The sequence below is a fragment of the Populus alba genome, chromosome 15, assembly GCF_005239225.2.
Source record: "Populus alba chromosome 15, ASM523922v2, whole genome shotgun sequence".
Taxonomy (NCBI): domain Eukaryota; kingdom Viridiplantae; phylum Streptophyta; class Magnoliopsida; order Malpighiales; family Salicaceae; genus Populus; species Populus alba.
This window is the reverse complement of record NC_133298.1, coordinates 12,956,517-12,978,331: the sequence shown is the minus strand read 5'-3', so window position 1 is coordinate 12,978,331 and position 21,815 is coordinate 12,956,517. Positions and strand designations below refer to the sequence as shown.

General features: G+C 28.1%; 1 protein-coding gene across 1 annotated transcript; it reads right to left on the bottom strand.

Moving 5' to 3' along the window:
* Positions 1-1,096: 1,096 nt before the first annotated feature.
* On the bottom strand, positions 1,097-3,391 carry LOC118033336 (uncharacterized). The gene is made up of 3 exons (XM_035038278.2): positions 2,736-3,391; positions 1,898-2,292; positions 1,097-1,785 (listed from the first exon to the last, which is right to left on the bottom strand). The coding sequence occupies exons 1-3, from the start codon at positions 2,860-2,862 to the stop codon at positions 1,327-1,329; spliced, it is 981 nt and encodes a 326-aa protein (XP_034894169.1). The 5' UTR covers positions 2,863-3,391; the 3' UTR covers positions 1,097-1,326.
* Positions 3,392-21,815: the final 18,424 nt, after the last annotated feature.

The window sequence follows — 21,815 nt, the reverse complement described above, 5'->3', positions numbered from 1 at the left end:
CCCAAATCCACGTGCCCTTATTTTCTCCCTCCATGCCCACAGCCCTGGCTATTTAAAACTAACTTGAAGAATGTTGAGCTAACAATTAATGTACTTTTATTAATGGTTTAAATCTCTAAATTAAAATTAATAATAAAATCGAAAGAATTTGATTTCTTCCATTTTATCATTTTATCGGGTAAAGCTTAAATGTAAATAATTTTCATTCCTTTTCCAAACACGGTATCCATCATTTGGGAGTGTTTTAAATGATATTTTTTTAAAAAATATTTTTTATTTAGAAATATATTAAAATAATATTTTTTTAAAAAATAATTTTTTATATTAATATATCAAAATGATCTAAAAATACATAAAAAAACAACCGTGGATGCTAAAAACTTTTTAGAATGTATTTCAAAAATATTTTTTGAAAAAAATTAAAATTTTTTTATTTACTTCAAATTTTTTTTTTATATTTCTAAATCATTTTAATAAATAAAAAATATTATTTTAATAAATTTTTAAATAAAAAATACTTTAAATGCCACACATGAATATTTTTAAATAAAAAAATTGTATTTACTACACTTTAAAAAAGTAAAAAAAAAAACATTTTAAATACCACACTTGAAAAACATTTTAAAGATCATGAAGTATTTAAGGTTGGAGGTGATTGTTTTTTAAAATGTTTTTCATTTAGAAAAGTATTAAAATAATATATTTTTTAATTTTTTAAAAATTATTTTTTAGTATTAACATATCAAAATAATTTAAAAGCATTAAAATAATATTAATTTAAAATTAAAAAAAATTAAATTTTTTCGTAAACACAATATATATAAACATATAATTCCTTAAACATGATCTCGTGATGCGGCAATAACTAAGATCTAATTAGAGTCTCTCGGGAACAGGATAAGCAGAGTTCAGGACGGGGAACAGGTACCGTATCCCTGACAGATTTGATTTGTTTTTGAAATCTGTTCATATCTTTCTGTGCATAAGATTTATATCCAAAAGAGAACAGAACAAAATAAAATAAAAATAAAAATCTTGCCAATTAAAGAGAATCAAGTCTCCCTGCTGACTTGAACATGAACACAACACATTTAAATTCTGTAAGGTCACCAGGAGTGGATTAATCAACGAGCTAAGCGTGGAAATCAAGGAACAGTTTTCGAATACAAGAGATCCATTACCTTCCCATACAAGCTTTTTAAGGAAATTTAGTTACAACAGGTTCTGAAAGTTCCATCCAGTTTAGGGGGAAAAAAAGGAAAAAAAAAAAAGGACCCCAGACACAGCCAAGATTACAAACGGGGCAAAGATCATCATCATTTCCAACTACAACCAGGAGAACCCACCACAGGCATGATCTTCAAAACTTGACCAGGACCAAAAGGCATGATCTTCAAAACTTGCAGGCGGGTCAGAGTAATCGTCATCTTCAAGCTTCGGAAAGACGTATGGAGGCAATAAGCTCTTGCTAAAGTTATCTTCTTCATCTTGTGACAAATCTGATTGATCGGGTTCGAAAACATATGAAGAATCTCCTGCCTCTAAGAGTGAAGAATGCACCCCGTCAGCGTAATGTGGGCTGTCTGAATCAAATATGTCGCTTTTGGCTGAGCTGATATCTTCCTGCTTACAGGCCACTGTTGAGATTTTCGACACTTCACCCTCGGAAGCTGAATCAGCCATAGCCCTCTTAGGTGGCTCTTGCGATAATGCATCCTTATCAGACAATTCTGAGCTTCCCTTCTCTTTCTCTTTGAGGAACAACTTGTCGTTGAGAAGATTAACCTGAAAACAATTAAAAACCATTGCTCGATCGTATTTCCCTTCTATACTAGAGATACGTGTATGGCAGCAAGGTTGTTGAATTCTCTAAAAAAAGGATGGGGTGTTTATTTACCTCAGCTTTTAGTTTCTCCTTCTCCTTGAGGAGGTTGTCACAGTCAGCCTTAAGGCTATTGTAGCTAGATTGCAAAACGTCATAATCCTTTTCCAGCTGTTTAGTCTTCCATCTTGCTCGGCGGTTTTGAAACCATATGGCAACCTGACGCGGCTGCAGGCCGAGATCCTTTGCAAGCTGGATTTTCCTTTCAGGTTCAAGCTTGTTCTCAAGCTCAAAACTCTTTTCAAGAAACTGAACTTGATCAACAGTAAGTCTCCTCTTCTTTTCAGGTTGATGAAAATATTCATCCAGATCATCGTCTCCATTGTCTTCGTGATCAAACGAGCGGAAAAAAGGCCTGGTTGATCCGGTTGCTTGATGAACATCTTCAAAACTCATCATGGATCTTGAACCTAAATTATTGACACACGATAATTAGAAGATCGTATTTCAATCAATCACAATAACAACATACACCAATTAGCAATCATTTCTGCGGCAGTATCACTTGTTTTCGATCTTACTAGGTTTGGTTGTTTTCATTTCGCTCTTATTGATCGATATTGAATAATTGCGACACATGGTTGAACGTGTCCTTCTCTGATAATTTCTCAGGAAGAAGAAGAAGAAGAAGGTTCCATTGAATATATGTATATAGGAGATAAATTAGAGAAATTGATTTGATAATTTGAGCAGATACAAAATTATCCTAGATAAAGAAAACCAACCATCAAATTACAAAGTGTAGACGGGATGGTTCAAAAGACCAGATTTTTTTTCTTCACTAATTGTGTGATGATTTTTCCATTGAAACAACTCAGCAGGAAAAAGAGATAGAGAGGGTTAGAAAGAATACCAAGAAAAGAAGGAGAAGAACCAGAAAGGAAAAAAGATTCAAGAGGTTGAGAAGCAGCACAAGGGCCCCTTTGGCTTCGAAGCAAAACAGACAAATTGGAATTAGAACCACCGGTACCACCAGCCATGCTTTTGTAAAACTGTTTCCTGCTGATACAGATTTGATCAAGCTGCCATCACAGCTATATGCTTATATATCTGGTCAAAAAAAGAAAAAACGAAAGACCCAGATTCACGAACTGAATGATCTCTCTCTTTTTTTTCTTGTCTTTATATATCAGTCTTACGATTTGTGGCGAAAGAAACTGGTGATGATGATTTCTGTGATGTGGGAAGTGTGGGAGCACCGGGAGCAGCTCACACCCATCACTCAGAAGAAGGAAGTTTTGCTTCAGAAGGAGAGAGAGTGGGAGATATATCTATGTATATGTATGTATATATATATATTAAAGAGAAAGAGAGAGGTTTGGGGTGTTTTTCAGAAGGTGAGGTGGTGACAGAGAGTGAAGAAGGAGAAGAAACGATCTGATGGGTTTTCTGTTTTAGGGGAGGAGAACTCCGTGAGACAGTGGAGAAGAAGGAGAAATGAAAATCTGAAAGAAATTCTTCTTTCTGTGCAGAGTTCGATGGGATTATAAGAGTCCAGAGACAGGCACGGTGCGATTTTGTACTTACATGTTTGCCCCTCCTCCTTTGTCCAATACGCTACTGTTTGATTCAAGGTTGTGAATTCTATACTCTTACGCCTAAAAAACCCATTATATCTTGTATTATTTTAGAAAATAAAACAATCTTGAAATAAATTTTATCTCATTTTAAATATTCTGAATTTCTTGTCAAAATTCTATCCTTGCAGTTTCATTTTCATTTGTTTTGTCCCGTGAATAATATTTTTTTGTTTATTTTAAATTTATGTTTTTTTTAAAAAAAAATTTATCATTCAACATCTTTAATATTTAATCAATTATGAATAAAGTTTTGTTATTTATTTCGATTTATTTTCTATTAAGTTATCTCAATTTCATTTTTCACATTATAAATTTTGCAAGTTAACCCGAGTATACTTAGGTCGTTTTATTGTGTCCTTTGTTTATATTGATTTTTTTAATTTTATTTATTCAATAATGAATATATTAGAAATTGAATTTTATAATTTTTTTTTATTTGTTTTATATAGGGTTATTATGTTTTCATGACTTTGATCATAGATTTGAAAGGTTAATTTCAAGTTAATTTATCTCTAGATTTAAATTAAAATTATTTTATGTTGAATTAATAATTTGAGTTTTACACACACACACACACAAATGCTTGGAAACCAAAATGTATCATTTCAATAATAATAAAAAATACTAACCAAAATGGAATTGACAACCTTGATTTGATTATTATCTTGTTATAAAAAAATATGAGATAATTGATATAAAAAAGACTATTTATAAAAGCTAAAAGGCCTTTGGAAAAAATATTTTAACTTCATATTCATTTACAATGTTCATTGAAATAAATAATTATAATTTTGTTTCTTCATTAAAAAACATAACACTAGCTATCAAGAATATTAAATTTTTTTAAATGACTCATTAGTTATTATCAAATTGACCAGAAACAAATAAATCTTTTCACATCCTAATTGCACAATAAAACAATAAAAATACCATTGGAAACAAAAATATTAAAATTAGTGTCAACATGCATTTTTATATTTTCACAATGGTTTTTTTATTATTATAATATCAGGCGATGGACAATTTGATAGTTGACCTAATATATATAAATAATTAAAAACATAATAAAACGATCAAAATACTCTTGAAAACAAAATTTTTAAAATTAAAGTCAATAGGCATTCTCTTCTTTTCACAATATTTTTTTTCCCGTTATTATCATGTTAGCTTATAGGCAAATTGATAATAGACTATATATATATATATATATATTCCAAAAATCAATCATGCACGTGTACACCACTAAGAGTTGCGCAAGTGGCGCTTAAGCACTTCTGACAGGGGCTTGTATCACCTCTTAGCATCAAAAAATATATTTTTACCATGTCATTAGAAGTGACGTTGTGTTCTTGTCCATGTGGAGCGGCACATGTCGGCGTTGATGGTCTAGTTTGTCACTGGAAGATCTTTTTATTTTTTCTATCTCCTCCTCCAAAAATTACAACTTGATCATCTTTGTTGTTGATATTATAACTTCAATCTTTATTTATTTTTTTTAAAAATGTTTAATTTGTTTTTGATTTCATCATTCAATTTCAATTTACCAAATATTATATTTTCTAATTTTATCTTTATTCTTTTTCTTTCTATTTTTTTCTTGCTCATTTATATAAGTGTTATTGATTTTAATTTCATTCTTTCAATCCAAATTGATGGTACTAAGTTTTTTCAATTTGGTCCTTGTTTTGATTTCTAATTATTTTTCTTGGTCCTTTTATAAAGTTATTATTCTTTTCAATTTCACTCTTCAATCAATTTTTTTATATAAATTTTGATTCTCATTCTTTTGATTTCTTTGGGCCTTTTAGCTAAATTGATTTCTTTTTTCAATTTTACTCTTCAATCAAAAATAAAATTATTTTTTTTTTTAATTTTTATCCTTATTCTTTTATTCCTATTTTTTTTTAATTCTTTTATATAATTAAAATTATTTTTTCAATTTTATCTTTCAATATTTGATTGATTAGAAATTGAACTTCATAGTTTTTTAAGATAGAATGCCTTAGATAATGACTCGATCACAAGTTTAAAAAAGTTAATATTTTTTTTTTAAAAAGAGTTTTCTAATTCTCTTTATTTTTTAATGGATTTTTCAAATCTCATGATTTAAGTTGTAGGTTTCGCGGGATATTTCATGATGGCTCAACCCTGATTACCGTTAGTATAGGTTTATCATGCTAACTTGGGTTGACCATTACCAATTTTTTTTTGTCATTTTCTATCCTATTTCATTATTTTGTATTTAATAACCTATGAATTGAGATATATTGTTTTTACTTTTTAAAACATATATTTTTTTCTCAAGTTATCTTAATCACTTTTGTTTTTAAACTTGATCTATTTATTATTGTTTTTTTTAATATTTTTTATCTAATTAAAATAAAATTAGCTTATTCAATCTAATAGGATTTATGACCTAAGTCACGTCACGTAGTATTATTTTTTCTTAAATTAGACTTGTGATACCTAAATATTATGTTTAATGAAAAAAAAAAAATCGTCACGGGCACCAACGATATTACACAACAAAAGATGAAGACAAAGTTTTTGTTTGATAGTTTTATATATTTACAGAAGTAATATTTATGTATTATATTTAATTGACTAGAGACAGACAAGACAAAATAAATTGTAGAAAATTTATTTTACTCTTTTATATTTATCATCAAATTTAAAATGTTCCAAACAATAAATAAACATTATTATTGTCACTTAAGTTTATAACAAATATTACTTTTTATTAACTAACTTAAAATAGTAATTTCTCAACTCATCAAAATTATGTTGTAAAAAGATTTGTAATCATCTTAAAAAACATAATCCATTTTTAACATGATAATTTAATTAAATTATGATTTACTCCTTCATTAAATTATTTTTTTAATATATTTAATAAAATAAATAAACCAATGATATATAAAATAAAATATTTTCACCAATAAAAGTTAAAATTTAACATATTTGAGAATACAAGATAATTATTCATCATAAATACACATTATTATTATATTATTATTATCATAAAGTTATTTATTTGTTTTATGTAATTGATTTTTTATATTAATTTGATTAAGTAAAAAACCAAACTTTTAATACAATTACATTCTTAAAAAGTATATTTAAAAATTAAAGTATTGATGCATATGAGAGAGAGAGGAAACATATTTGAAATTTAGTAAACCAAGAAAAAAAATTTGATTATGAAATGTTTAAAAGGATATTTATTGGAAAATAAATTAACTTGGTTTTGCACCGTCTACACCCCTCTATCTCTCCTTTTAAAAAAGATGAAAAAGGTTTTCTAAACATTATTTTGAGATAGAGATAGTCTCTACAATCAAATCATTTTTTCCTTGGGATAATAATCAAATGTTATCTAAATCTTGTCAACTTTTGAATTTGTTCTAAGTAACAATATTTTAAAGGCACAACTCATGGTTAAAATTGGATTCTTTCTATTAAATCTTTGGTTCAAATTAAAGAAATTTCAAATATATTAGATTTAACAAAAAACTAATTAATGCTCAAATGGTAAAATGAAGATACATCATCTAGAAAAGTTATATTGTAGAAGTATTATGATGTAGTTTCTTCTAAATATAAGTGGATGGAAAAACAATATATATTTTTTATTGAATATATAAAGCAGTGTTTGGTTACTATTATTAGATAAAAAACAAGAAATAATGGTAATAAAAAAAATTATTTTTGAAACAATTTTTAAAATGAATTTTGATACTTTTAAAACATGAAATATAGTGAGGACATGTCTCTAAAGATAATTTTATTTTATTTTTTTGTTTTTTTTATCTTATAATAGTAATCAAACACTATCTAATAAACCTACTTTTACATCCACTTTATACACTGAAAAACCATTGAGATTAACAAAAATAATTAATTAACCTTTGTGATTTAAAAATAACAAGTTAATGACTACATGGATAATTGTTAATTACCATCTTCTTTTTTAAAACACCCAAAATTCTTCTTTTATTTTTCTTATTAGCCTCTCTTTCTGTCTATCCTTTTATTTATTTCTCTCATATATTTCATGTTTCTCTTCCTGCAATTTGGGCTCCTAGCTCTTCAAAGGAAAGAGCATTGTCTACACTTCAATATCTAATATAACCTGCTTGTATGGTCACATATAGATCTTCTTACTTTTCTGAGAGAACAACCATTATTAATTTCAAATCTTTGCAGTAAATCCCATGATTTGATGATTTAATGCCTTGATATATAAATATTTTTTTGAACCAACAATCAGAGTTATTACATTCAATAAGGATTAATGATAACTTATATGAAAGCAAACAATATTTCTAAAAAATAATTTTTTTATGTGTTTTGGAACGTTTTTGATATACTAATTTTAAAAATAATAATAAAATATATTTTAATATATTTTAACACGAAAAATACTTAAAAATCAACTGCAACTATATTTCTAAACAAGTTCTAAATCATCAATAACTAAGTTATAAATTACTCTACCATGAAGAGGAATTATTCAGCACACAAACTGTACTCTTTTCTCTTAGAAAAATATTATAAATCCTATATTTTTATAAGAGAAAGAGTATAATTCCAGTATATCAAATAATTTCTTCTACGATCGAAAATAAGAGAAGGATAAGATACTAATAGAAGAGTGTTGAGATGGAGGCGTCGTAGATGACGAGGAAGATGAAGGCGAAGGTGAAAAACAAAGGCATCCTGTCCAAATCAAAGTCGCTTTCCAGTGGAGTTGGACTTGTCCTCTAATTGGTGATGTCGTTGGGCATGCGAAAATAGATGCGTTTGAGAAGTAGTCTTTCAAAACTAAATAAAAAATTATTTTAAACAGATTATATTATGATGTAATAGATATATTTATAGATTAGTACGGTAAATAAAGATTTAAAAAGAGAACTGATGTTCGTGTCCAAATAAAATAATAGATGATTATAATTTTTATTTGATTATTGAATTTTAAATTTTTATAAGATTTTTGGAGATTATTTTTTTGTATAGTACTGCGCGGACCATCGAATTTAATAGATATTAAAATTTTTGATAATATTTGTATTTTTTTCTATTTTTTATTTTCTATTTTTTGCTTATTTCAGATTTATATTTCTTTTTCTTTATATTTAGATTTTTTGCTTATTTCAGATTTATATTTCTTTTCTTTATAATTTTCAAGTTTTTGTTTTCATTTCCTAATTGAAATAGTGTTTTCATTTTTTTTAGCATATTTAAGATTTTGTAAACCTCTTACTAAGACAAATTTCATTATAAATATTTTTATAAAGAATAAACTTTTGAATTTAAAGCACACTTGCAATTTTTTTTACGCATTTAAAATATTATGTATTTCTTATTTAATTGTTAGCTTTAGCATTCACTTGCATCACCTTCTCTTAACCTAGTCCGGCTGCTCTCATGGATATTGAATTGTTCTCTAATTTATCATTTAATCATATTTTTACATAGGAGAAATTTAAATCCATTTAATTATTAAAAAAAATAAATAAAGAAGAAAAATTTTAATCTTAATTCAGACAATTTTTTTCAAATATTTTTATAATAAATAAGGTCTAACTTAAGTTTTTTCATGTGGAAGTGTTTCCAACAATTTAAATAAAAGTACTTACAAGAAGAATAGATTAGAAAATGTTATAAATAAAAAAATAAATTATAAATAATTAAATTTCTATAAACATATTAGAAGAAATTAAAACAAAGATACAAAATTGAGTTAATTTTCTGATATCATGAAATTATAGAGTTGTTCTGTCTTCTTACCATTTATTTATATAGATACAATAATCTAATACAATATATTATGTCCATAGTTATTAAACTCGGCTTGGAGGGTTGACTCAGTCAAAAGATCGAGTTTCGGGTTTCATGGGTCGACTCGGGTCAACTTGGAAAAATTAAAAAAAATTAAAGTTTATAATATTGTATAAAAAAATTAAAAAAAATCCATTTAAATATAGGTTATACATATTAATGAAGTTTAAAATAATATTTTAAATTTTTTTTTCATCCTACATTAAAAAGATATTATGTTAAGTTTTTAAATTGAAGTATTTAAACAAAAAAAAGTTTTTTATCCCACATTGAAAAAACATAGCTTTTTCTTGTGAACATAGAGTATATATATTAATGGGTTTCAAATCTCACATTGAAAAAATATAACTTTTTTCTTGAGAACATAGAGTATATATACTAATGAGTTTCAAATCCCACATTGAAAAAATATAGTGTTTTTCTTGTGAACATAGGGTATATTTACTAATGTGTTTCAAATCTCACATTAAAAATATACTATATTATCATTTTAAGTGGAAGTATTTAAATTAAAAAAATTTTTATCCTATATTGAAAAAACATAATTTTTTTCTTGGGAACATAGAATATATATACTAATAGGCTTCAAATCCCATATATTTTTTTTTAAAAAGGTCTTGGCCGGGTCTCACCCGGGTCACAGGTTGACCCGCTAGGTCAACCTGGTCGTTGCTCTGACTAGTCTTTTAACAAACCCGGAACGGTCTAGCTCCCTAGTCAACCCACTGGGACAGTTCGAGTTTAAAACTCTGATTATGTTTATTACAACAAGATGGGTCCCACATTCAAATGCTGCTGGGCCATTCATTATTGCCTCCGTTGAATTTCGTTGTTTGTTTTATTTTGTATATTACCAACCGTCTTTGCGGGTTGTATTTTTTTTAAGAAATTTTTTAAAATTAAATGCAAATTAAATTACTTATGAAATTATATAATTAAATAAATTAATAATATTTTTGTAAATAAATGAAAAAAATATTAATAATAACTAAAAAAATTAAAAAAATAAATATAGATCAAGATATTTGATCTTATAAGATGAAATATTTATCCGGTTATGTTTACAGAATTTATTTGTTAAAACTAATAAAAGATAACAAAAATAGACACACATGAAACTAATTGAATAAAATAAAAAGAAAAAAAATATTATGCTTGGCTGAACATACTAGAAATATTATCTAAAAATAAATATTTCTCATTTTTTAAAATAAATTTCATCTATATTAAATTAAAAAGAATTATAGATGAATCAAAATAATATTTTCAAAAATTTAATAGAAATAAATTATTTTAAAAAAAATCTTTATTCAAAGAGGCATGCAAAACTCGTGACTAGATCATGAGAACAAGATAAACCGATAGGAAATAAATTAAAGATAACTAGAAAATCATTTTTTTATATATTAATAATATAGAATGATGAAAAAAAAGAAAAGAGAATGAGCCAAAAAAAGAATATGAATCTGTATTAACTTTTCAAATCTGTGACTCGGGTTATTAGATAGGAAGCACCATAAATAAAAAACATTATAAAGCCTAGTAGTCCTCAACAAATCAAATGTTGAAGGATGAAACTGAAAAAAAAAAAATCAAATTTTCTTTTAAATTATAGTTAAAAGAATAAGGGTAAATATCAAAATAAAAAATAAATTAAAAGGAAACTAATTTTTTTGATTGGAGGGTTAAATCAAAATAAAAAAATAATTTTAACAAAAGGAGAAACAAATCAAAAGATGAGGGCCAAGTTGACAAAAAATAATACACTATAAACTTTGTTTGAAGGATGAGATTGAAAACTAATAAAACTTTAACAAAATAGCCAAGAAAAAATCAAAAATAAAAAAATAAGGACCAATTTCAAAAAAATAATATATGAAAAATTATAATTGAAAACAAACAAAACTTTTACAAAAAAGATAAGAACAAAGATCAGAAATTAAAAGAATAAGAAATGAAATACCGAAAACAAAGAAGACAAACATGCAGTTTTTTGGGTAGGAGAGAGAACAACAAGGAGAAAAAAAGAAGAGAAACAACCATTGGCAATAAAATCATCCATTAACCGCCATCACATGTTGCACCAAAAGGAAGAGAATATAGTGTCACTTTCAAAAACACGATGAAATGACAAAATTAGCTACCAGGAGACGCTGCATGTGTTGCCTAATATACATTGACGCCTCCGGTGTGCCGACACATGATGAGCATGTGTCATCATTTTTTAAAATAAAAAATTAATTATTGCATATAAAAAGGTAGAGGAGGAGACTGAGTTTTTAGGAGGGAAAACTATTTTAGCGTGCATGGATACGAGGGAGAGAGATGACTTTTTGTTTTGATGGATATTGTTTTGAGTTGTTGATGAATGAGAGATTATAAAAGTTCTAGTGTTGGGAAGAGATGAAAGCCGAAGAGATTATGTGATGGTGTGGAAGAGATAAAAAAAAAATGTTGCTTGGTTTCATTGGGATGAGTTTGTATGTATGGAAGTAATGAATTGGTTTGGTGATTGATTTGGTTTCTTTGCTACAAGTTTGGATGGAAGGGAGGCTAGAGAAATTTGTAATATTCTTGTTTGGATGGAAGGGAGGGAGGCTAGAGAAATTTCTAATATTCTTGTTTTTGTTTTTTGTTTTCTTCTTCTTGAATAAAGGTTGATCCTAAGTCTCCATTTTTTCTTGGGTTATGGTCTAAGAGGTTGGTACCTTTTTTTATTGGTTCTAGTTTGTGTTTTAAATGGAGAGGGAGCTTTAGTTTTGGAATTTCTTATTGTAGGCTAGCTTTTAGGAATTGATTTGAAGAAATCAATTGAAGGCAAGAGTTTATGAATTTATTTAAAAAAAATTAATTTGGGCTTGATTTGCTGGAGAATTGATTGTAGTCATGATAAGTTAGGATTTTGGACCATTAGCAAGCTGAACCATGAATTAGTTAGGGATCAAGTTGAATTAATTTTGACAAAACCATTGGATTAAATTGAGTTGAATTGAATCAATAGAAATAAAATATGAATAAATGAAATTAATTGGACTGAATTGATTGGAATGAAACAAATGGGACTGGAAAGAGGTTATATAAATAGTCTATTGATCCTTGGAATACCTCTTTCTTTTCATTATAGTCCTGGACTTTTGAATTTTTCTAATTTTAATCGGATTTGCCCTAAATCACATGTCTTTTCAATTGTGTCCTTAATTAAATCAATTTAGACCTCCATGCTTTACTTTTTTTTGCAAATTCATCATTGGTTCTCAAAATTATACAATTTTGATTAATCTAACTCTCCACTTTGATTTTCTTCTTCAATTAAGCCCTTCATTGATTTCTAACTTGACTATTTGTTTTAAAATCATCCTTGAACTTCAAATATTTTTCACTCTTAACCAAATCAAATCAATTTAAGCGTTTTTCTCAATTTTCTCTTCAATTTAAACCCTCAATTATGACTAAAAAATTATCAAACTTTACTTTTGCATATGAAGCTCAATTATTGAACTAATTTCAACCAAAACTATTTTTTTTTATTTTTTTTATTTTCATTTATTTTTGTATTTTTTATGATTTTAGAAATTAAATAAAAATAACGAGACGATTGAAATTAACTAAATTTATTTGAAAAGACATTTTTTATTTTGAAAATGGGAGGTCAAATATTAAGTTACAACAAGGTTCAACAAGTCAATTTTAAAAGTTTCTGATCCGACTTTTTAAAATTAACTTGTATGGTAGCTGACTCTATATAATCTAGCTGACTTAGTAGATCAAAGATAATCTAGATGCCTTGTAAAATCATGATTTGATTTTAAAAAAATTCAAGATAATATTTATTTTTTTATGAGTATTAAGATGATAATATATTGAATTCGGCTCGGGTTTTGCGGTTTAATTTCGCAAAAATCCATGCCTAGAATTAAAAAAGAAAAAAGAAGTTTTGAATTTTTTTTATAAAAAAAAGGCACTATGAAAAGAGAGAATAATTTATGGGAATCTCTAGTCCCAACAAAAATTAAAAAATATAAGTAGGTATCTAATGGAGAGCACTACTTCAATAAACTTGTTAAAACATAATATATACATATATGTATAAAGGAAAGGATTAAAATGGGCGTTTCTATTGACAAGGAAAAAGATAATCTAAGCTAAGTGGACCACGCCACGAGCATCTGTTACGAGTGCGGTCCCAACATGCAGTTTTTTTTAGACCATCGCTTGTTCTCTGCCTACTGCCTACGCAGAGTTCTAAAGCGACAGTACAAGAGCGGAATCATGTGGAGGTCATATCGACATTTTTAGACATCCCATTTTGCAATGTTTTATTTTTTAACCTTTCATTTTTTTTTTTTTTGAAAAGCACTTCAAGCCTACGCACTTCAAGCAGTTCGAGTGCCTGTTTATAATTTTATATATAATTTTGTTTTTCTCAATAATTTTAAATGAGACTCTGTGCAATGTGTCATTACAAAATGTTCACATGTTAGTTGATGTCATTCATGTTAGTGTTTATAAATATTAGGTGATGAAATGCACTCAAATATATATAAAATCCGAGGTTTTACCACTCAAATATATTTTTGCATCTTGTAGATGTGTGGTTAATTCGTACAAATGTATTTTTTAAAAAATTATTGCACATTTTTATTTATATTTATGTGTCGCACGTGTGCAGCGTCGCGGCGATCGTCCACCCTCAAGGAAAAACATGGAATGGTATATTCCTGGCAAATGTGTGGAGACAAGAATCTCTTATCAGTAAAATATAGACTGTGAGTTGCCACTTGGTATTCTGGTCACTAGGAACCCTAACTGGTCTCAGAGATGGGATACGGAGACTGGTTGCATAAATGGAAGGTATTAGCACCCCAACTACGCCCTACCTAAGGTAGGCTGTATTGTTTTAATGTCTGATAAAATCTAAGGTCTTATTGTGGTTTATAATTGTTGGTCTTTTTTGTCGAAGATTTAAGAAAAGCCCTCCTCTGTAAAGAGATTCTTATCTTAATGAGGTAAAACCTAACTGTTCTATGTTGTAAAAAAGAAATACCTTTTTTAATATCAGGAATACGTTTTACGTATAAATTTGTAATTCATGATACTAAAACAAAACAAAATAAAATTTTTGTTGTTTTTGAAATTTTGGCCAATGTTCTCTTGACTTTAATAAACTGGTTATTAAAACCAAAATGCACGCGAAAACATTGTTTTTTTTGGTGTATGAAAAATACAATATGATTTTTTAGCTTTGAGACACTTGCCGTATGCACAAAAATATATATTTTTTTCTCTTTTTTTCAAATTTTTTTGTATTTTTGAAAGTTTTGACGAAAACCCTAATACCAGATTTTGTATTTTTAACGACATAAAATACAGACCGATATTAAGCAAAAAAAGCATAAATCAAAGGTGGGAAAATCACAAATATTAAAAAATATACTTTTTTTTGTTTTTTTAAATGGGCCGAACCAGGCCCAATTGCATGGGCTGGGCCGAACCAGGCCCAAATGCATGGGCTGGGCTCAGCCTAGCGCGTGTGAACAGTGCCTTCTACTGTTCACATGCTACATGAACAGTGGAGGCTGGCAATGAAGAAGAAGCAGGAGAAAGAGAAAGGGAGAATGGCTGACCTGCGGTGGCTGTGACCGTTGGCCATATACTGGAGGCGACAGGCGGCGGTGCTGGTGGTTCTCGGTGGCCGGCGGTGCTGTTTTTCTTCTTTCTCTCTCCTTTCTATTTTTTTTGTTCTCTTCTCTGCTTCTTTTTTCTTATTCTTCTTTCGGCCTCCCCTCTCTTTTCTCTTATTTCTCGTCTCTTTCTTCTGTTCTCTCTCGTTCTGTCTCTCTTTTTTTTCATCTTTCTACTGGTTTTTTTTCCGTCCTTCTCCCCTCTTTTTATAGGCAAAAACAGGGGGGACGTGGCTGGGCGGCCACTGTGCTGCGCCCTCTACCACCCGTCCAACACGTGGAAAGTGGTCGGCAAGTCGGCGTCTTTTTGAAGGAGTCAGTTCTTCCTTCTGTTTCGCGCGTCCAGGGGAAGAAAAAGACCCATAGTGCCGTTAAAATGACATCGTTTTGGGTTTTTTTTGGGAACAATGCATGAAATGACACCGTTTTGAAAAAAACATGTCGTTTCATTTAAATGAAAAGGCGGCAAAATGTGTCAGAGTTCACATTAGTCCTCAATTTGTGATTTGTTCAATCGCGTCCTCAATTGCAATTTTAATTGTAAAAATCAATTCAATTATATCCCTGTCAAATTCAAACAGCGGCCATGAAAGTTGGCCACCTTTTTCACACTTTGATCCATGGTCTCAAATTAGTGCAATTTGAACCCTCAATTGAGCAATAAACTTCTAATTTCTTCAATTGGGCCCCTGGTTCGGTTTTAATTTCAGCCCCTCTATTTACATGTGCCTTTTCTATTTTTGGTCATTGGTTTCGGATTTCTTTCAATTAAGTCCCTAATTGGCCATCAAACTTTAATATTTATGCAATTAAGCCCCTGATTTGACCAAATTAACTCTAAAAAATTATGATTTGACCCTAGAACTTTAATTGCTTCCAATTAAAGCCCAAATTAACTCCAAAATCAATTTTTCTTGCAATTAAAACCTCTATAAATTCAATTAAACCTTCAATAAAATTTAATTGAGTCCATAAACTTCTGATTTTAGACTTTTCTTCTTTAAATTAAATTTTCTTTGTCAACAGGGCTCTCATCAGTCAATGATATATCGTTAAATTTTAATCTTTGTATTTTTAAACCTCCTCAACCAAGCATTTTTTTCAATTTTTGATCATTTTTTTTAATGTTCTGGGGCATTTTTTTTTCATGTTATATTTTTTGATAATATATTTTTTTAATTTTTTTTGATTTTATTATTTTTTAAGTGGGGGCCAAAAAATGGGTTTACAACACTATGTATATTTTTTTCATTTGATTGTTCATACTTCAACTCTTATTATTGTGAAGAGGTCATCATTAAATGAATTGAAAGATTTTGCGGCCACAAGTTCTTTCATGCAAATCTTGGACCCAATCATTACTTAGATTTGTGTGTTTTAAAGACTTTGATTATTTTTTTAAATCTAAAAACTAAAAATCCATAATGTTGTATTACATTTGAGCTCTAAAATTAATTTTTTATTTTGAAATGTTGTTTGTGAGGTTACTTTTGTATAATTCGGAGGCTGAAATGATAGGTTTTAGTAATATACTAGCTTGATTACACAAATTATGCTGGTGGTTAGACTATTTTTTCTTGACATGAAAAAAAAAAAAATCATTCGACATTAATATTTTAAATGACTTAAGAAAAATCTAAGATTTAGGTAATTGAAAAAGATTGTTAGAATAACAACACGAGAAGCAAACAACATAAAATACCATGAAGTGAGTCTCCTATGCTTATATCTTTTAAATTAATTAAAAAAATCATTTCCAAAAAGCTAAATTTAGCAAAGCTGGAAAAAACCCGAGGCAATTGTATTATTTTCAAAACGACTAAAAAACCCATAGAAAGTGAAAAAATATTGGAGGATGAAAATAAAAAAAAAAAAAAAAAAACCCCAAAAAAACCAAGCGAGCTCTAGCAAACCTCTTAAATTCAAGTTAATCTCTCAACACTTGACTAATTTAATGTTGAAGGATAAAATTAATTAATTTAATTTAATTAAAAAAAATAAATTTCCTTTTTAAAAAGTTAAATTTTACAAAGACAAAAAACCCCGAGGCAATCCCTGTTATTTTCAAAAATGAAAAAAGTCTCATAGAAAAAAAAAATACAAGAGGATGAAACATGAAAAAAAAAAGCTTAAGAAAACGGAAAAAATAAAGCAAATCTAGGGAACCTTGTAAACATAAGTTAATCTCTCAAACCCATAACCTATTAAATTTTAGACCCGGGCACACTTAACAAGCCAAACATGCGACCACTACAATGTTGAAGATTGAAATTGCAAGGAAAAAAAAAATCAAAATTTTAAAATTTTCAAGGTAAAAAAGATAGGAATTAAAAAAATTAGATTTATTAGGAAAAAGCTCAAGAAGAATGAAATTGATTTTAAAAACCATCTTAAATTAGAAAAAGGATAATTAAAAAAATGATGACCAAATATGACAAATAAAAAAAATACACAAGGGATGAAATTGAAATAAATTAATAATTTCATAAATTATTTAAAATAAAACAAACAATAATCAAAAAGAATAGAGACTGAATCTTAAGAAATTAAAATTGAAGGGCTTCTTTGAATATTTGAAAATGAAGCACAAAAATTGAGGAGGATAGAGGGAAAAAAGAAAATAAGAACATAAGGTTAAACACACCAAAATAGAGATTATTAGACCACACGCGTCATTGGGGTGTGGAGGGGTCACCTAGATGTTTTGGTTACAATACCAAAAATAGGCTTTTGACCACTAGATTGAGCCACATACATCGTCTGAAGATTACAACCATTGTTCATGCATCTTTTTTTTTTTTTTTTTTTAATTTTCTTATTTAGAAAATGACCCTATCTTCTCTAATGAAACCTAGGAATTACAAAATAACCAAAGGTAAAAGAACAAAGTACCTTCTTGCCCCAATGTTGAATAAATATGTAAAGACCTTGTCCGTCCCTATTTAGTTCAAAAATGACTTTTTAACCATTTAAAAAAGTCTTAAAATTTAGCTAATCATAAATGTTGAGAGGTAAAAGTTACCTTTTGATCCATCAAACACTTCAGGTTGATATGGTTTGTCTTGATTTTGAAATGTCTGTCCTATAAATAATGCCTCCACTTGGTTACATCATACAATATTGCTAGAATCTCTCTATCATATATAGACAAAACTTGTTACTTGGGACCTAGAGGCTTGTTAATAAAGTCTATAGGATGAACTTCTTGGACCATGATTGTCATTATACCCATACTTAAAGCATCAATCTCTACCATAAATAATTTATTCAAATCTGGCAATACTAGAGCATGTGGTATAGTCATGACTTCCTTATGAAGTCCACAGGCTATAGTAGCTTTCTCATTCCACCCCAGCCCATCTTTTTTAAGTAACCTGGTTAATGGTCTACATATAAAACCATATCCCTTTACATATTCTCTATAGTAACTAGTTAGCTTTAAGAAGCCTCTGAGTTGTTTAATGGTTTTAGAAAGCTAGTTTACTATTGCTTGTATTTTTCTGGGTTTGGTAGCCACTTCTGCCTTAGAAATAATATGTCTCAAGAACTCTACTGAATCATTATAGAAAATATATTTATTGACTTTAGCAACCAATTTATAGGATCTCGACAATTCAAACATACCCTGCAGCAGTCTTGGGTGGTCATTGAATTTTTGGTTGTAGATTAGAATAACATCAAAAAATACTAAGAGAAACTTTCTGAGATATTCATAAAAGACCTCATTCATTAGATTATGTAAAGTGGATGGGGCATTAGTTAAACAAAAATGCATAACCAAAAATTTATAATGGCCACTATAGGCTTTATATGTAGTCTTAAAAATGTTTCTTGGCTTCATTGTAATCTGGTGATAGCCAACCCTTAAGTCAATTTTTTAGACAATAATTGCACCTACTAATGTTTTTAGTTATTCATCAATAAGAGGCATATGATATTTGTTTTTGATTGTGAGTTTATTTAGTGCTTCGTAATTTACACAAGTCTTTATGAGTTATCTTTCTTTTTTCACTAAGAAAATTAGGAAGACAACAATAATATGACTTGGTTGTATAACCCCAGATTATAGCATTTTAGACACTATAATCTTGAAAATATCTTTTTGGAGTCCAAAGTGTCTGTTGGGCCTTAGATTAACAAGTTGGGCTTTATCTTTCAAATGAATTGAGTGATCTAATAACATGGGTGATGGTAAGCTTTTAGGTTGTTTAAATAAGTTCTGATATACAAATTCAGTATGTTTCCCTCTTCTTTAATTTTTAAACTCTTGATTGTAAGGTATCGATAAATAGCGATTCTCAAGTATCCTATGGTTTTTATGGGAATACCATATCGCATCGGAGATGAACCACAACCTAGAGATGGTTTGTTTGAGGATGTCTTACATTCTACAATTCACATGTGGATTAGTGACATAGACCAACCAAATCCTGATACATGGGTGCTTTCTATGTAATAGTGAGAGATCCTATCATTTTGCTCATAATGGGAACATTGTGGGAAGTATAGGGGAAATTACGTGGTGGTAGAAGACGAGAGATTTTTGCTAATCTTGATTGGCTTAACACATCATTTCTTTTCTATGATGAGAACGCAAATATAGTCCAAGATAAAATCAAAGATTGTATTGGCATTACAAAGTTGAGATATGTAAGTAATCTTTCAGTTAGATGTTTTGAGTATTGGTCAATCTTCGTTGGAAATCAATTTCTTGAATTTTTGCTTTTAGGATTCTTTTATTCTTGAAGCAAATTTAAGATTTGAATTTGAAATTGAAATCTAACACTAAATTCTATTCCTAGAAAGATTGAAAGCAATTCATAAGAAAAGGAAGAAGAAAAGGTTAAAGTGATGACTAGGTTTCTTTAAAAAAATTAAAAAGTTAATGATATTTAATATAAGAGTTTTTAGTCATTAAATAAAAAATAGCAATTTTGTAAATAATCAATTATTTTTTGTTGATTTTTTTGGGCATGTATACGTATAAAAATTCAGAATATAAACTATATTTTTTCAAAGTATAATGAATAAATAAAAAAAAGACCAAAACTACAAAATGACAAGGATAATTTTCCAAAGTTTACTTAAGTTCTAAACTACTCAAAGTTTCTTGTACAAATAGATTTCATATTTATTGCAAGAGGTAGAACCTCTCTTTAATAAGATTCTTAAGTATCCTATGCTTATTATGGAAAGATTGGTAATTCCACAAGCAGTGTTGTGTGGTGGAGACGATACCTTTATTCTCTTATTCCTCTTTAGCTCTATCCAATTGCATAATCATTTAGTGCAAAGACAAAAAGGATATTTAAATACACAATGCGTATCTCTATCTCATTGTATTATTATTGTAATAAATTTTCCTTTTAATTTAATGAAAGATCCTAAAAATTTCGAAATAAATACACCATATAAATAATCATTATTAGATAAATTCATAAAAAAATAAATTATTAAAACTTGAACAATAGGTTAATTTCGTTTACTCAATATTTTTCTATTTATTAACTACATAAAACCTAAATAATGTAAAATAAGCTTTTTAAAATCACTCTTAACCTATTTATATATAATATTATTAGCACTTTATTTCGCCTATAAAATATCTAAAGATGCTTCAAGAGAAGCCCCGGAAAACCAATAATATTAAATCCAAAAATAATCACACTTAATCAAATTATTCAATTCCATCCTTATTTTTTTACATTAATTAATTTTTACTCCTTGAGACAAAATTATCCATAATTTTTGTATTATTTTCTTTGAAGAATTATGATGATTTATAAAAAAAATATTAAAATAAAGGCTCATAAATTTTTTATTTACATCTATGCTCTATCACATATAATCTTTCAAGCAAAAAGATTAATTCTAATGTCCTTCGCCTATCGGCCCCAGATCATCCCTAACAAGACAAAACTACTTTTAAATTCATCTTTCCTCTTGTTCCTCTTCTAGAAACAAAAAAGAAAAAAAAATGTAATATTAATTTACAGCTGCATAGAAGAGGGGAAACTACAGCAAGGTGGAGATACATGGAAAGCAATGGATGCTTGTTGGGCCCACCCACTTTGGGTAGCTTACAGAATGTGCAGCCAAGGCTGTTCGAGACATCGCATCTACAAATTCCAAAGACAAAGAATAATGAGAAAAGGAAACATATTCCACTCGGCAATGACTCGGATGACTCTGGTAGTAAGGAGAACCAATTCCAAAGAAAGTTGATGGCAGCGCTTATCGTGTTTATTTTTTGTATTTTAAAATTATTTTTTTTAAATTTAATTTTTTTATTTTAAATTAATATTTTTTTAATATTTTTAGATTATTTTGATGTGCTGATATTAAAAAATAATTTTACAAAAATAAAAATAAATTATTTTAATATATTTTTAAATTAAAAAAAATATTTTAAAAAATAACTAGAACTACACGCCCATACACATGTTATATGCATGAAGAAAAGAAGACAAAGCACATGAAGATGTAGCTATTTTTACATCAAGAAATGGCGAATATTAGAAATTCATGTAGCATCAGTTACATTCACGATTGCATTCAGGAAGCATGCCATTTTTTATGCCATTATAGGGATTAATATAAATAAAAATAAGACTAGCATATCTGTTCCCATTACCTCCTGTTTATTTTTATATTTTAGGAATGTTTTTTTTTAAAAAATTAATTTTTTTTACTTTATATTAATAGATTTTTTAGTATTTTAAGATTATTTTAATATATTGATGTTAAAAATATTTTTAAAAAATAAAAAATATATTTTTAAATAAAAAAATACTTTAAAAATTAATAACTTATTATACTATCCGATAACTT